The sequence below is a fragment of the Lynx canadensis genome, chromosome E1, assembly GCF_007474595.2.
Source record: "Lynx canadensis isolate LIC74 chromosome E1, mLynCan4.pri.v2, whole genome shotgun sequence".
Classification (NCBI taxonomy): domain Eukaryota; kingdom Metazoa; phylum Chordata; class Mammalia; order Carnivora; family Felidae; genus Lynx; species Lynx canadensis.
Genome location: NC_044316.2, coordinates 35,062,893 through 35,079,452, shown reverse-complemented (window position 1 = coordinate 35,079,452; position 16,560 = coordinate 35,062,893). Strand labels below are relative to the sequence as shown.

Genomic DNA, 16,560 nt, shown 5'->3' with positions numbered 1-16,560 from the left:
ATTCATGCTTCACGGCTCCTCCCTCCCTCCTCAGTAATTTGCATTTCCAATTCAGATCAGAGATAGAGACCTGAGTCTTAATTCAATAGCAGAGATCTCATCCACTTAGTTCAACAAATATTAGGAGCCTTAGGACACACGGGATGCCGGTGAGGGAATAATGAGAGATCTCCTCCAGCCCTTTCGTTGCACAGATGGGGAAATCGAGGCTCGGAGGAGGAAAGTAACTTGCCCAAGGTGAGAAGGCCGAAAAGAGCCTGCACTCAACACACACACGGCACCCCAGTTCTGCTCCACTTCTCTCCCCAGCTGCCTGTGCACACCCCATCTGCGTGCTGACCTTCCTGTGAGGACTGAGCAAGCCTGGGGCTCTGGGCGAGCGAGATGGGGTCGGGGGTGGTCACCCAGAGGAAGGCTAGCGCAAACCCAGCAAGCGCTAAATAAACCGAGGCGCCTTTATAGGATCTTGACGTTGTCATTGTTGCGACTGAGGAAATTTTACCCCAAACCAGGCCCGGCTCTTCTGCCCTCTTCTGTCCCGAGGCCCCCGTCTTGCTAGTCCTTCCCTTCTCCCTTGTCCAGATACTCCTCCTCCAAGAAGCCTCCCTGCCTTTACAGCACAACCCAGAGTTGGCTTGTTGCCAGGCTCCCCCAGAGGCAGACGGACCCCACCCAAGGTTTTGCTTGATCTCAAGACTGATGACGCCACACACACACACACACACGCCAAGAGGGCATGAAAAGGTTTGTTATTTACATAATTGAGGTCTCTGGGGGAGAGCGGGGCTGGCGTGTGGAGCAAGGTCTGAACCAGCCAGGGAGAGCAAGGAAAGGAGATTGCCTTCTTGTGGTTGGGGAGTGAGATCAAAGTGAGCGTTTGAGCAGAGAAGGCCTGACAGAGTTCGAATCCTCCATGGATGCCAAAGGAGGGAACACAGCCCCCCAGTTTTATTGTCAGCTTGTCCAGGTGTGGGGCAAAGGGGAAGAGGGAGAGGGGGTGCTTACAAGCTGTCAGCAGCCAATCAAAAACAGGACTCCGAGGGGTGCCTGGTTGGGGGGGCTCCGTCGGTTAAGCATCCCACTTTGACTCAGGTCATGATCTCACTGTTTGTGAGTGTGAGCCCTGCCTCGGGCTCACTGCTTGTCAGTACAGAGCCTACTTCCGATCCTCTGTCTCCCATTCTCTCTCTGCCCCTCCCCTGCTCGCTCTCTCTCTCTCTCTGTCTCAAAAATAAATAAACATTAAAAAAAGTTTAAAAAATGGACTCTGGGTCCTCCTGAGGCATGTTATGCACGTGTCTCTGTTTTTCTCCGTCTACCTTTGTAGCTACTAGGGCCCCTTCTCCACAGAGCAGAGCTGACATGATAAAGTCAACTGACGAATGAGACGAAGCCGTGGATGACACATCACTGGAACCAGAGGACTTCAGAACTTTGTCATGAACTTACGGTTTCCCTTTCTGCATCTCTCTAGCCCAGAGACCCTTCCAGCGTCCACGTCTCCCTCCATCCCTGCTCTGTCTCCCCCAGACCTATCTGACACTCCCCCACATTCCTTAGCTGGAGTCCCCCCCTCCCAGGCGCCCTGCTCTGGCTCCCACATTCCCTCAGGATACTCCCCTAGAGTGGAAACACCATCCCTCCTCCCTTTCCTGCTCCCAGCCCTGGGATCGGACATGCTGGTCATTCCTGTTTGGGATGGCCAAAGAGATAATGCCTGGCATAGAGCCCATCTGTCATCACAGGACGCTCAAAGCTGTGTCAGGTGGGACCCCTGCCCACACCAAGCGGCCACCCTGGCCCCTGCTCTCCTGGCCCTGGACGTCTCCCCTCCTCCAGGAATGCAGTGGAGGACCCAGCAGCCAGCCCAAAGGGGAACAAGGTAACTGGTCAACTTCCATCCCGGTCAGCTTCTTGTTCCTTGACCCTAGATGGCCCTATGGGCGCTAGACTAGAAGGCAGACTACGGGGAGAGGCTGGGTGGCTCTGGGAGTCACAGCCTGGGAACAGATGCTGTCCTAAGGGCAGACAGGGATGGATGTTGTCTCGCAGAACATCACAGAGAATGCTGTTACTTCAGCTGCTTTCATTTAGATGCATCTGGCTGTCTGACCAACATCTGCCTGGGACTCGTCTCTTAAAGACATAGGTGTGGTCAGGGGCTTCCGGTCCTAGCTCCGACTCAAATGAGCTGTGTGACCTTGGACATCCAGACTCCCTCATAAGTCAAGTGAGGATGATAATCCTGACCTCACAGAGAGGCCAGGAGGGTGAAATAAAAGTCTGCACGTGAAATGATTCATAAACTATAACGTGCAAGTCCCTTTCCAGCCTCTGAATCTAATTTTGTACTCCCAGCTCTTTATTCCTCTCCTTAAAGAGGGCTCCAAACTGTACAGGCTTCAGGCTCCCCCCTCCCCCCCAAACCTAGAGCTGCCCCAAGTATTGTACAAATGTTAATGATTAGCATAAGTGGTCAAGGAGGACTCTGAGGCCAGATAATATAGGATTAAAATCCGAGCTGTGTGGTCTTCACCAAGTTGCTTAACCTCTCTGAGCCTCGGTTGCCTCATCTTTATTAAAACAGGTAATCTTTTTTTTTTTTTTAACGTTTATTTATTTTTGAGACAGAGAGAGACAGAGCATGAACGGGGGAGGGGCAGAGAGAGAGGGAGACACAGAATCTGAAACGGGCTCCAGGCTCTGAGCTGTCAGCACAGAGCCCGACGCGGGGCTCGAACTCACGAACCGTGAGATCATGACCTGAACCGAAGTCGGCCGCCTAACCGACTGAGCCACCCAGGCGCCCCTAAACAGATAATCTTTGAAGATTGTTGCGAAGCTTTAATCTAATAATCTTTGTAGGGGCACCTGGGTGGCTCAGTCGGTTAAGCGTCCGACTTCAGCTCAGGTCACGATCTCACGGTTCGTGAGTTCGAGCCCCACATCGGGCTCTGGGCTGACAGCTGGGAGCCTGGAGCCCGCTTCCGATTCTGTGTCTCCCTCTCTCTCTGCCCCTCCCCCGTTCATGCTCTGTCTCTCTCTGTCCCAAAAATAAATAAATGTTAAAAAAATTTTAATAATCTTTGTAAAGCACTTAGCATAGTTCCTGCTGCATGAGCACTTGCTACATAGTAGTTTTCTTCTTACTATTATAAACTCTCAGAGATAGGCCCTCTAAGTCAAATTTCAAGAGAGCGAGTGCGGAGTCCTGAATTTCTGGGCCAAAATAAGAACGTTCCTTCAGCCTGGAGAAAAGAATGTTCAGCGGAAGTGGGTCTTTGTGCTTCAATATGAGAAATCTGAGTCAGATTCAAGAAAGTAGATAGTGACCTCTTGAAGTTCCCTTTCGGTTAGATTCTTCTGAGGATAACGAGACCTTTGGGCCCCGCCCACCAACCTCCACCTGGCACCACCCGTCACGCACCTATGGGGGCTCCGTCCCCGCCCAGTCTCCAAACACTCCGTCTGAGCCCGAGTAGGAGAAGGAGACCTTTGGGATTCTGCTGGGCTGGGCCCTGAAGGCAGGAGTGGATGAGATACGTGTACGGTCTGGGCCCAGCTCCCTGGCCACACAGTGCGTTCTAAGGAGAAGGGACTCATTTCCACCCCGACGAGCTTATAAGGGAGACGAGAAGGCTCAGCCCTTTGGAGGAACTGCTGTCTTGTGGCTTACTACAACTAGCAATGCTTGGTTATTACCACTGCTAAATATCCGTCTGGCTTTGCTGAGGGACCACTCCCAGCCCGGATCAGGGTGGGCGAGGGCGGGTAGGCAAGAGAAATCAATCTCGACAAGGACAGCGAAGGGCCTGGGTGCGAGGAAGAACGCCCAGAGACCGCCAGCCTCCACTCGGGGACTCAGAGCGCCGCGGAGGCGAGCCGGGCGCATTCCAGCCAGCGGCGCGCGGACGTCGGTTCCCAGATACGCCAACGCCGGGGCTCTCCAGCCGGGCCCGCAGAGGTGGCCGCGCCTGGAACTGCCTTTCCAGCAGCAGTAGCAACCGGAGCAAAGCGGCCGGACAAATCCCACCCCCGGCCCCGCCCGTCCAATCCATCTTGCTCGGGCGTGGGGGTGGGGGTGGGGGGTGACGCTTCTTGGGAGAAGCATGGGGCGGGGAAGGGAAATCCAAGCCTTTGGGGGCTCCCGACAGGTGTTTGGGGCTGAAGGCGGAGCCTGGTGAGGGAGGATGAGGAGGGAGGGGCGATGCTGCCCCTTTAAGAGGCGGTGGCGGAGCCGGGACCTTTTCTCTTTCCCCGGAAGGAAAGCGGAGCCCCGGCTGGGCGCGCAAGGTGGGGAGGTGCGGGCTTGGGCGTGGGGAGGCGGGGCGCGCGCGGAGGGAACCCCTCCCTCCGGTCTTCCTTGCGGTCCACCGGTCTGCGTGCCCAGAGCCGCCGCCGAGCCGGGATCGAGGGCCACAGTGCGGCCAAGGGGGCGCGGCCAGGACCAGCTGGGGGCAGGGTGCCCGGGGCGGTGGGGGGTGGGGGGGCGGTGACCCGGCGGCCGGGCAGGCGGGAGAACCGACCCGCGAACCTCGGAGAGGAATCTGAGAGCGCAGACCCTGAGAGGACTTGAGACTGACCGGGGCCGGGGGCCAGAAACTTAGCGCGGCGCTGCGGCGCTCAACGACGCGGCCCGCGCGACTGTTCTGCGGTGGCGCGGGCAGCAGGTGAACAGGTCCTCACTCCCAGCTCCGCACCCTCACGCGCTGTCGCCCCGGCCCCCGCTCGCAGCCATGGGCCCCGGCCCCCGCCGCGCCGCCTGCGTCCCGCGCCCGATGCTCTGCGCGCTCGCCTTGATGGTGGCCGCCGGGGGCCGTGTCGCCTCCGCCTTCAACCTGGATACCCGATTCCTGGTGGTGAAGGAGGCCAGGAACCCGGGCAGCCTCTTCGGCTACTCGGTCGCCCTCCATCGGCAGACGGAGCGGCAGCAGCGCTACCTGTAAGTGAGGCTGGCGGGGGTGGGGTGGGAGGGAGGGTGTGCGCAGGGTGCGCGGATCCTTAGCCGAGGCGCAGCCGGGCTTCCAGGCCTGCGGGGGCCGCCGCCGGCTCTAGGGAGTCGGGATTAAGGGGGCGGGGACCTGGGCAGCCCTTCTGTTGCCAAGGTCTGGCGGGAAGTGGAGGGGTTGGGTAGGGGATGGGGTCGGTAATCGCTGGCAAGTGCTGACCGGGCCAGAACCTGCCTAAACTCAGCCTCTGGGCTCTTCACACCTCTCTTGATTAGAAGTGGGATCCCCGTTTCCTGGGCACCCTCCCATTCTGTAAACCGAGGACCTCATGTACCAAGTATTTCTCTCCAGGGCTGGGACCTGGGGAAAATAAACACCTAGTGGATCCCTCTTCCCCCGTTCCTGGGAAGAACCCGTGGGCGTATGTATTTAAGCCCTCCCAGGCCTTTACACCTCGCATTTTAGTCGGCCGGCCATGCCAGCCACACCCTCCCTCTGCAGAGCCGGACTGGAGGGCCTCCTCAGCTGCTGGGCAGTTGCTGGGTGAAGTGATGGGCCAGTGTGGGCGTTTGGAGCTGTCCAGGAGCTCCCTCTGACCCCTTGAGGATGGGGAAGTCGAGGGAGCTGTCCCACCTCCTGCTTGGTCTCCTGCTCCCCAAGCCACCCCCAGCAGGGACGCCCTCCCACCAGACATCTTCCCTGCATTCCACAGATTCATGTTGAATCTTCAACCCTGAGTGTGTTTGTTTTGGTTTGAAGAGGGAAAGAGTGTTTTTCTCTTCTGGTCGCCTTCCCCAACAGCTGTAAGGAGAAGGAGGGGGAGCAGCTAGCCACAGAGGAGAGGAGAGAAGGAGATTGCATCCAGCTGTTTGTGTTTCCTCCCCCCATCCCCCCTGCCATGGTGCACACTCGCGTCTAGAGGGGCGTGTGCAGGTTTCAGAGGGTTCTCTGCCATGGGCTCTGGTGCTGGGGTTGGCATTTGGGAGAGAAAGGCAGCTGGGGCAGGGGAGGCCACTCCAGGAGGGAAGGAGTTATGACAAGTGGGCAGGGCCCCCCCCCCACCTCCTTGGGCTGGGGGACCTGCCAGACATCTACCCCCACCTGGTGTCCAACTCCAGCTGAGCGAGAGGACATAGGCACATACAGGGTGTTATTGAAGCCTTTCCCAACGTTGGCTGGGGCCTGCAGAAACTTGAGGAAGCTTGGAATATCCAAAGTCCAAACTCTGCCCCGGCCTCAGCCTCTGCCCCTGCTGGCCCAGCCCCAGCCCAGTCTACCTACCTCCTTGGCCTCCATGTCGCTTCTGCAGGGGCCCAGTCCACCACACCCTTCCCAGCACAGCGCCAGCAACTTTGGGCTGCCCTTCGTCTTTTGGAGACCCTAAGTGACCATCGGCACAAGTTTCTATATTGGTGCTCTTTCCGCCCCAGCCCCAAAAAATACTTTCGGATTTTTCAATCCTGAATCTGCATGGTATAAGGCAGCATAGTGTAAAGAGAAGATCAGGAAGGCAAGATTAAATAGTGAAAAGCTGGAGTAAATAATGAATTCTGTAAGCCCCACCCCACCCCCACCCCCATGTGGCCTTGGGCAAGATATTTCCCTTCTCTGGGCCAGTTTTCCCCAAAGAGGGGTTGGACCTGGATCTATATGCTCCTTCCTGCTTCTGTTGGCCTATAAGAGGCAACTTGGCATGGAGGAGAGAGAAAAGGTGCCAGAGTCCCACTGCCAGTTTCCAGTCTTGGATCTGTCACTAATATCTGAGTCTTAATTTCTCTGCATGTCAGGGGGAGAACAACATGACTTCTAGTTCGGCTTTCGTGAGATAGTGTGTATATCTCTGCGCTGTGTGTATGCCTATGTCTCCAAGGAGCAGTTTAGGGCTCTTGTGCCAGAGCCGGGCCCTCACTGACCAAGATGGCTGAGCAGAGGACCTCTACTTTTCTTCCTGGGCAGCCGGAGATGGCATTAGGCGTGCCAGGAGCCCAGAAGGTTCTAAAACGACTGCACCTTGGAGAGGCAGGTAGTTCTAGATAGAGTTCTGGGCCAGTCTCTTGGATGTCCTGTCTTTCCCGGGGGTGGCTCTGTCTCTTGGCTCATCTCTCCTCCTCTCGCTGAATTCTGCCCCTTGGCCCTTGGGGAGAGCCAGCCGGGCCAGCTGGGTTTAGCTGCGGCCAGCTGTGGAGCCAGATGCGAACAGCTGCTTGAGGGGAACCGACAAGTCAAGTCTTATATTCTGTTAGCCGCAAAGCCCCTCAGAAAGGGGAGAGATTTCATGGTCCTGAAAAAGCTCTTGGCCTGGGGTTCCTAGAAGGTTTCTGGGAGATGCAGGGGCCCCTGAAAATATCGTGTGTCTGTGTATTGTTCTGGGGGCAGAAGGAGGGGAGGAGTGTGGTTTTCATCATATTCTCAAAGAAGGCCTTATTCCAGAAGCGGTTAAAAACCCAGGTGTGGACCTCTTTGTTCACCTGTATCTCTGGACCGGATTTCCCCGTCTGCAACATCAGAGCTCTCTCCAACCCAGCTTCCCAGTCTCTGGAAGTGAGGGGTGTGGAGCAGGGCCAAGGACTAAGGACTTTGGGCTTCTTGGCGAGACGCATGAGGAGCCCGGGGGAAGCAGAGGGACTATTCCTCTGGGAGATGGCCCCTGCCCCCAGCCCCCTGCACCTGCTCTGTACTTCCCTCCTGGGAATCCAGTTGTCCTGGTCTGGCCTGACCTTGTGGGCTATGGAAGATACCTCTGGGGCTCTCTCTCCCCTTTGCCCTTGCCTGGAAGTGAGGAGCCTGGGGCAGCGGAGGTGGTTGTGGCTCCCGGCAAATGAGGTCATATCTGAGGTAGGTAGGTAGGAACCAGGCTTGCCTACTGTGCTCTCCTAAAACATGTGTCCCGGGGCAGGGCAGACGCCTGGCAGCTTCCAAGCCTCGTGCCAGAGGAAATGGGCAGAGCAGCCGTGGCTGCGGGAGAATTCCCGCACGCGTGGTACCCTCTTCCTCTGGCTCTCTCCAGTGACCAGTCCAGGCCAAGGAGGTTTAAAACTGGGCAGGAGGCAGGGGAAGGCTGATCTGGTAGAAAAAGAAGTGGAAGGGATTTGGCCAGAGCTAAACAAAGGAGGAAGGGGATGTCTGACGCAGTGCAGGGGACTGAGGTTAGATGGCACGAAGAACGCCCTAAGGAATCAAATACGGAAAAAATACTAAGGAGCCAGCAAGAGGGAGATGAAATGAGAAAGACTCCTTGTTTGGGGCCAAGGCCTCTTTCTCCTGTCCTCTCTCATTGTCTCGCTGCCTCCAGCTTATTGCTCTGGTTCTTGGGCTGAGTCACCAGAAGGGAGAGGGGGCAGCGTAAGGCAGACGTAGGGGGAGGACGGAGAGGGCCACGGTTCAGCTGCCACAGGAGCAGCCTCTGGGGAGATGGCTAATTCGGGCAGCAGGATGGGCGCAGAGCTGGGATCCTGCGTCTGGGAGCTGCCCCCACCCGCACCCCGCGGGACTCAAAGGGGAGGGGGTGCCCTGCACAACCCGCTTCCCGGCCTGAGGAGTAAGGCACCGGGCCTGTGGTCTGAGTGCTGGCCCCTCTGGTTCCTCCAAGGTAACTGAAAGCTTCCCACCTGAGTCACCCCAGCGCCCCCCCCGCCGAAGCCAGGGGCCTGGGAAGTTGAATCTTACAGGCGGTCTCTCTGAGCATCAGCCCACCCCAGGGCCCCCCAGGGGGCCAGCCTGGTGCCTTAACTGCTCCTGGATCCCATTCCCCAGCCTCCTCCCATTCTGCTGCTTTCTGCTTGGCTGTTGCATTAGCTTTGAACCGCTCCGGGAAGAGTGATGGGATGGGGGTGAGGAAGTGCTTTGATGGGACTTGGAGCTCGAGGGACTCCCCAGAGGCCAGGAGGGGGGTGTCTGGCTGGAGCCAAAGGAGAGGCTGAGGAGGCAGCTCTTTGAAAGCCCTTGAGAGGTCATTTCATCCATCCCCCTAGTTCCCAGAAGGCCCCAGCCCGGCTCCAGGAGAGGGGCTGTCCGATCTCCCTCCTTTCTTCTGTGCTCCCAGAGCTAGGTAAAGCATCCCTCTAGCTTCCCTTCTCTTCTGACTGCTGCCCGGAGGGTGGGCTCGGGGGTGGTCTGGGAGGGGTCAGCTTTTGGACTCACTGATCTGGACCGGACCCAAAAGCAGGTAGCAGAGGTGCTCATTTGCATGGTATTTCACACTTCAGTTTACGTGCCAGTAAGGTCTCTCCCACACCTGGCTGTGGCTAGAGGAGGCCGGACCTGACCTTCAGCACAGGCCTTCCCCCATCCAACTCCCAGTCCTCTGGCTATAGACCCACTGGATCCCGGGCTGGGAGCCAGAGGGCCTTAAAGGGCCTCCGAGCAGGCCAAGTAGGAGCTAAAAATACTCGAAAGGGTTTGGGGGGGGGGGGGGCTCCCTGTGGAATCTCTGGGAAAGGAGGGGCCTAGGATGTGGGGCTGGAATTAGGGCACCAGCCCTGCCCCACTGCCCATCAGTGGGCACAAGGCTGGTGCAGGGTGAGGGCTGAATGGGTATAGATGGCAAAGGGATTTCTTTCAATCTAGTTGCCATTCGTGCCTGGCTCTGCCTGCTCGGTACCCCAGGGGGCTAAGAGGAGGGGCCCCTCCGCCCATGCCCTCTGAGATGAGCAAAGCTAGGAGGTCACGGTCACCCGGCTCCTCAGCCACCTCACCACCCCCCCCCACCCCAACAACTTGGTCAGGGCTCAGCGGGGGGCCAGCAACACCGCCACTGCATTTCGCGCCCTGGACTGCAACCGGGGCTCCCCAGGGACTCCTCGCCCACCGAGGCCTGGACCTACCCCTTCAAGGTCACGGTAGCCATCCCTCAGCCTCTACCTCCAGCCAAACCTGAGCGACCGTGCTAGAATGCCCCACCCCCACCTTAGTGATTCCACCCCCGTGGAAGTGCCACTTAGGTCCCGACCTCTGCTCCCTCTAAACCGAACTAGTCTGCTATTTGCCCTTGGTTCCAGGTCCCCTAAACCCGGTGGGGCAAAGATTCCTGGGTGCTTGGGTGGAGGGGGGACACCTGGGAGTAAGTTAAGGCCAGTCCCTGATGCCACAAGGAGTCAGACGGACGGTGCTCACGTTGGCCATGACTTCATAGTCAGAAAGCCCTCTTGAAGAATGAACCCCTTTGTCCCCCCTCCAGGGTTGGTGGGATAGCTGCTGTCCCCATTTTACAGATGAGGCACTCACAGCTCAGAGAGGGAAAAGAAATTGCCGCACAAGGCGGAACAAACCCCGCGAGCAGGCCGTCAGGTTTTTTTTCCCCACAGGCTGGCTGGAATGTTCCTTTCCCACGGGCTTTTGCTTCTGTCTCTCACCTGTCAGTTGCGCCGGGGGCAGATGTCCATGGGTGGTCAGGCAGCGGACTCACCGGGCACCCTCTCCGGCCCAGACAGTGGATGACTAACCGGGCCTGGCTGCCACCCTGGTGCCCTGCCAGCCTTCCTGCCCGCACCTCCTAGCACTGCTCTGCTTAAAGAAGCCGCACCCCCGCCCCCAGCCACACTTCCCAGGGTGAGGTCTGAGCCCGAGGAGTGAGGTGCAGGCAGAAGTCCCGCCCCCTTGCCAGCACCCCCAGGCAGCGCATTCCTGACATCAGTGGGCGGAGGCACCCCAGGTCCCGGCATGCCCGGGCCCTGCCCTGCCCCCTCCTTGCAGCCCTTGCTTACAGGTCCCAGGAAGGAGCTGCAGGTGGGGCCGTTGCTGTGCACCTCCAGACTCTGGCAGGAAGCCCAGAGCCCAAGTTCTGAGCCGGAAGCCTCAGGGTGATAGTGTTGCCGGGGCCAGATGGAGGGGTACCTAGGAGGTACCCGTCACCCAGAAGGCTGCGTCCATCAGGGTCTGGGAGGCGGGCCTGGCCAAATGTCCAGAGGCTGCCGGGAGATGATGCCCCAAGAGCAAGGGGGACGTAGAGCTGTCTTCTCAAACTGAGGTGCCCGTGTTAGACATGCAGGTTCCAGGGCTCCACCCCCAGATGCAATTCGGACAGTCTGTGGTCGGCTGAGGGCTTTGCTGTTTTAACAAACATGCCAGAAAAAAAAAAAAAAAAAAACATGCCAGAGATTTCTGATGCTGGTGGGCTAAGGACCGTCTTCTGAGATCCTGCTTCCAGACTGATCTGCCCTCCTCTCCAATAGCCACCTCTCTGGGACGGGATGGGTGGCCAGGGCCCTAAGCACCCTTGGAGGAACTTGCGGTTAGCATCCCCAAAGACGGGTTCTAGGCAGGCTGGGGGCAACGTGATTGTCCTCGCCCATCCCCACGCTGGTGCCCACTGCCAAGAACTCTGCCCTGCGGCCCCATTGTCCAAAGTGTCAGGTACCCAGCCCCCCGCACCTTGTATGCCTGTCTCAAGGTGGTGGTGGTGCCGTGTGGGGGGAGAGTAGGTATCACCCAAGTCACTTCAGGGCCCTGCTGACCTCGGCTCATCTGGCTGTGGTTTAGGGGACACTCGCTGCATTCACTCGTTACCTCCTATTCTTTGTTGCCAGCCCCTGGACCGAAGTCCTCATATATTTTAGAGGGGAAGGACCCAGGCCTCCAGCAGCCCACCCCACCCCTCACACGGTTTCCCCTCAGGCCCCCCGGAAGTTGACCTGTGCCAGGATTCCTCCAGACTTTCTTCCAGTCTACCTTCACCTCAGAAGCCAAAGCATTCCTTCCAGAAGCCAGATCCGACCGTGTCACTCAGATGCCAAACATTCCTCCCCAAACCCAGATCTGCTCCTGTCACTCCCTTGTTTAGAAAAATCCTTCTGTGGCTGCCCTTTCCACCCTGCCCTCCTGTGTGGCCCCACCCTGCCCCCTGCCCCCCGCTGTACTAGGGACCTTGTGGATCCTGAGTCACCCTGCTTGCTCATACTTCCTGGCCTTTGCACATGTCGCACCTTTGCCTGAAGTGCCTGCCCTCCCTCCCTTTCTTCCTGGTGACTCCTCATCGTCATCAGCACAGGCCGGGCTCCCCCTTCTGTGTGCCTCCCTGACTGCTCCCCACACTGGATCTGGGCAGATTTGCTCCCCGCTTTCGTCTCCTGAGGCACTTACTTAAGATGTCTGTTTTCTTGCCGGCCTCCCCTGCACTGGCCACTCCTGGAGGGAGGGGGCCAGCATCCATTCATCTCCTGACCCCAGATCCTGGCACACAGCCTGGCACCTGGGACCCGGCAGATGCTCTGGAAACATGGTGAACAGGGAGTTGTTTGAAGCAGGCCTTGGGGAGTCTGAGCTCGGGTTCACCAACCTCCTTGCCCCCCAGGCTCCTGGCTGGTGCTCCCCGGGACCTCGCCGTGCCTGATGGCTATACCAACCGGACCGGTGCTGTGTACCTGTGCCCGCTCACTGCCTACAAGAATGACTGTGTGCGGATGAACATCTCTGAGAAAAGTGAGGGGAAGGCGCTGGGGGTCAGCGCTGGGTCAGGGGTCTCGTGGAGGGGGGTAGCACAGAGAGAATGATCTGGAGGAGCTATCAGGCTTACCTGGGCAGTTTCTAGTCCCTTCTTGTCCAGCTGGGAGGAGGGAGCTCTTAGAGGAGAGTGGGACCACATGGGATTTGTGGAGCTGAGATTAATGGCGGGCTGGGGGAGGGGCACGGGGTGGGGGGATGCTGTCTGCAGGAGTAGAGGTCCAGAAAGACCAACCCCGGCCCTCAGAGGCTCCAGGCACAGGGAGGATGAGTGCCCCAGCTCATGATCCCTCCCATGCCGACAGGTGACCCTGATCATCACATTATTGAGGACATGTGGCTCGGGGTGACTGTGGCCAGCCAGGGCCCTGCGGGCAGAGTCCTGGTAAGTGGGTACTCACTGTCAGCTCCCCCCACCCCAGCCCTCTCCTTCATTTCCCAGCAGCTGGGGAGGGAAGCAGAGGGCAGGGGAGGGGTCTTGGGTAACTGAGCTGGGACCTTGCAGATGTCCATTTCTATGCCTGTATGTCTCCAGGGGCCTGAGTGTCCCTTCGATCCTACTCTTATGTGGCAGTGGGGTGGGGGGAGGGGTGCTGGCATGCGCCTAGGGCCTGGCATGGCTTGGGTCCTGTCTGAATCACCCACTTCCTCTCCCCCCATCCCCACCGCCACCCCTCCCGCCGGGGTGCTCACCCTTCGTGGGAACGAGCTGAGGGAACTGTGAGGAGGAAAGGGCAGAGAAGGCCTGGGGCAGTGCGGCCTGGGCCCGCTCCTTCCTGACAGGCTGCTGGTGGAAGAGGCACAGCCCTGCTGACCCCAGCTCACCCGGCTGGGGTTTGGGGGCCACTCCCTGCTGTCACTTGCCAATTCCTGGCTGCATTCTTCAGTGTCGGCCCCTGGGTGGGGGGGGGGGGGTCTCAATTTCTGAATCCCAGATAGACCGTTCTTTTTTTCATAAAAATTGATGTGAAATTTACAGCGAAATGTACAGATTTTACCTTTTAGTGAGTTTTGACACATTAAACACCTGTGTCAACAGATACCCACTAAAGAAATATTTACATCACTCCGGAGAGCGTGTCCCCTTCCAATCAATCGCCACCCCCATAGTCATCCCTGTTGCAATTTCCGTTACCTTTGAACACTATTTTAAACTCCGGGTTTGCATCAAATGCCGGAGCTTAAAACTGAGATGCCGTTTTAGAACTGTGTTATGGATGGTGTGGTCTGGGATTCCATTTAAGGCAGTCCTAGATCCTGGGCCCTTCGACAATTGTCTGCTGACCCGTCTGTTCATGCCACAAATGTTTAATGAGCACCTACTGTGTGCCGTGCAGTTTGCTGGCACCGGAGGCTTAGCAGTGACTCAGGCCCATGGCTGGAAGGAGACACAGAAACCAAGCACACGAGACCCAGGCCTAGTTCTGGATTTCACCTGACCCCTGGCTGTTTTACAAACACCTCGTTCTCATCGATTTGCCCCACAACTCTTTGTCGAGCCCCTCTAGTGTGCTGGGAGAAGGTATGACAGGGGCAGAGCAGTCTAGCCCAGTACTGAGGAGCTCAGACGCAGGAGCCTGACAGCCTTGGTTGGAGTATTCTCTGCTTCTGTCTGGGACCCGAGAGCCTGGATCCCACATCCCCTCATCCTTTCCCCTTTTCCTTTTGCCAAGATCTGTAAGCCACTCTCCCGCCCAGGACCTCCCGACCTTCCAAAACATGTTCCCAACCTTCAGAGCAGATTTCCAAATCCCAGAAAGGAGACGCAGGTCCAGGTGTCACTGTGGGAAGAAAAACAAGCCAGGAGACCTCTTCCAAGTCCTCCCTAGCAAAGCCAGAGGTGCACAGGGCCAAGGAGACAGCGGGTCTTCGGTCCCTGCTATGGGCTCAGGCTGTGTGTGTTGTGGGGGGGTGTGTCCCCAGGTCTGTGCCCACCGCTACACCCAGGTGCTGTGGTCAGGGTCCGAGGACCAGCGACGCATGGTGGGCAAGTGCTATGTGCGGGGCAATGACCTCCAGCTGGACCCCACTGATGACTGGCAGACGTACCACAATGAGATGTGTAACAGCAACACGGACTACCTGGAGACGGGCATGTGCCAGCTGGGCACCAGCGGTGGCTTCACCCAGAACACTGTGTACTTCGGCGCTCCGGGTGCCTATAACTGGAAAGGTGGGGACCAAGGGGGACGGGAGGAGGAGCACCCACTCCCAGCCAGCCCCCCCCCACCCCCACCCGGGACAGCCAGCCCAGACCCTCCCCACCAGAGGGCAGAAGAGATCTCTCTGCCCATATCGGCAATCGCCAGCACCTCTACTATTTTAAAGCGCCTACTATGTGCCGGAGGCTTTAGACGTATTATGTTGAGTAATCCTCAAATACTCTTATGAGGCAGGTATCATTATACCCATTTCATGGAAAGCTGAGCCTCCGAGAAGTAAAGTAAATTGCCCAAGGACAACAGTAAGTTACGAAACCTGGACTGGAGCGCGGGTCCATCTGACTCCACTTCAAGAATTTGAAACCTTATTAAAACCATAAAACACGCTCCTGGTACGACTGCTGACTGGGGCGGAAGGATTTGGTAAAACAAAGAGTTTAAGTGCCCCTCCTCTCCCACCCACTTCCCTTGTCCTGTTTCCCTGTGCAGATTACTAAGTGTCTCACGGAACCGCCGATTTATTTTAGGATATATAGATCTCTCTCTCTCTTTTTTAATTTTTTAATGTTTATTTATTTATTTTGAGAGACTGCGCGTGCGCGTGTGAACAGGGGCAGGGACAGAGACACAGGAGAGAGAGAATCCCAAGAATCCGCCTGACAGCACAGAGCCCGACGTGGGGCTCGATCTCACAACTGTGGGATCATGACCTGAGCCCAAACAGCCACAACCAAGAGTCGGATGCTTAACCGCCTGAGCCACCCAGGCGCCCCCAGGATATGCAGATGTCTTTTTAAAGATACCTTTTTAAAACACACACGCAAACAGAATCACAACTAAACATGCTGTTCTGCTACTTTCTCTTTTCCACTTACCAACAAGCTATGGGCATTTTTTCACATTGGTACTTATAGGGCAATCTTTGGGGGGCCTGTAGAGTATTTCTTTGTACCAAGAGCCGTGCTTGTAACTGCTGTGCCCCACACTGCCGCTCAGGTGTCTGAGGGCTCCCGTCCCTTCCACGTCTACCTGTGTCCACCACACGTGTTGTAGCCACAGTGAGCCTTCTGTCCTTACTGCATCGTTATTGTAGAATCAACCGGCACAGAGAGGCCTTCCTCTTGACCAACAGGTAGCCCAGGGCATGGTTGTAGCTCGACTCACCTGAGACTGAGGCCTCTGCTCAGTCCTCTGGTCCTGCCTCCCCTGCCCCCTGGTCCTTTAGAACCTCAGCAGGGCAGTGGCTACTCTCCAGCAGCAGACCCATGGAGCAGGGGACAGGTAGGCAGCCTGAGTTTGGGGGCAGAACCAGGAGATAATAGCCTGGCATCTGGCCTCGGGGTCTAGAGTGAGGGAAGAGTGATCTAGTATCCGGGAGCCTGGATGACCAGATTCTAGCCGTGTCTCTTGCAACTGCTTCCCATCCCCGCGCCTTGTTTTTCTCATCTGTAAAATGGGCATCATCATTCTACTTCACAGAATTATTAAAATAAAGGGGACAGGTTTCGCCAATGGCAAAGTGCTCACAAATAGAAGGGGTTATTATTGTCCTTATTGGGGTAGGGGTGGCAGGGGGACCTCGATAGGGAGGACGAAGACAGTGGTGATCTAAACTCCTCTCCTCCCCCTCCCGGAAATTCTTGTGAAGGAAACAGCTACATGATTCAGCGGAAGGACTGGGATTTATCCGAATATAGTTACAAGGAGCCAGAGGACCAAGGAAACCTCTATATTGGTGAGTCCAGCTGTGGTGGCTCATTGGGTGGTAGAGGAAGAAGGGGGCTCAGTTCCTAGCCTGCTGGCCTCTCACCTTCAGTGCCTGGTACGACAGCGAGGCCACGGTGCAGGCGTGAGAAGGGCCGTTGAGTTCAACTAGCACACACCCGTTGAGCAACGCCTATATGCCGGGCCTCTTCTGAGCACCCGAGATGCAAGGTCTCTACCTTCACGGAAGTCACAGTCCAGTGTGCGGGCGGGATTGGAGGCTGGGCGTCCACGGTCCACTTTCTTTC

General features: G+C 57.3%; 1 protein-coding gene across 1 annotated transcript in view; it reads left to right on the top strand.

Moving 5' to 3' along the window:
* Positions 1–4,486: 4,486 nt before the first annotated feature.
* The window catches only part of ITGA3 (integrin subunit alpha 3), a 30,280-nt gene continuing 18,206 nt past the window's right edge, over positions 4,487–16,560 (top strand). Inside the window, exons 1-5 of the mRNA XM_030295023.1 lie at positions 4,487–4,942; positions 12,238–12,365; positions 12,692–12,771; positions 14,310–14,559; positions 16,197–16,283. Of these exons, the coding sequence (XP_030150883.1) occupies positions 4,737–4,942; positions 12,238–12,365; positions 12,692–12,771; positions 14,310–14,559; positions 16,197–16,283 (751 nt within the window). The 5' untranslated portion in view covers positions 4,487–4,736. The remainder of the gene's footprint in view (positions 4,943–12,237; positions 12,366–12,691; positions 12,772–14,309; positions 14,560–16,196; positions 16,284–16,560) is intronic.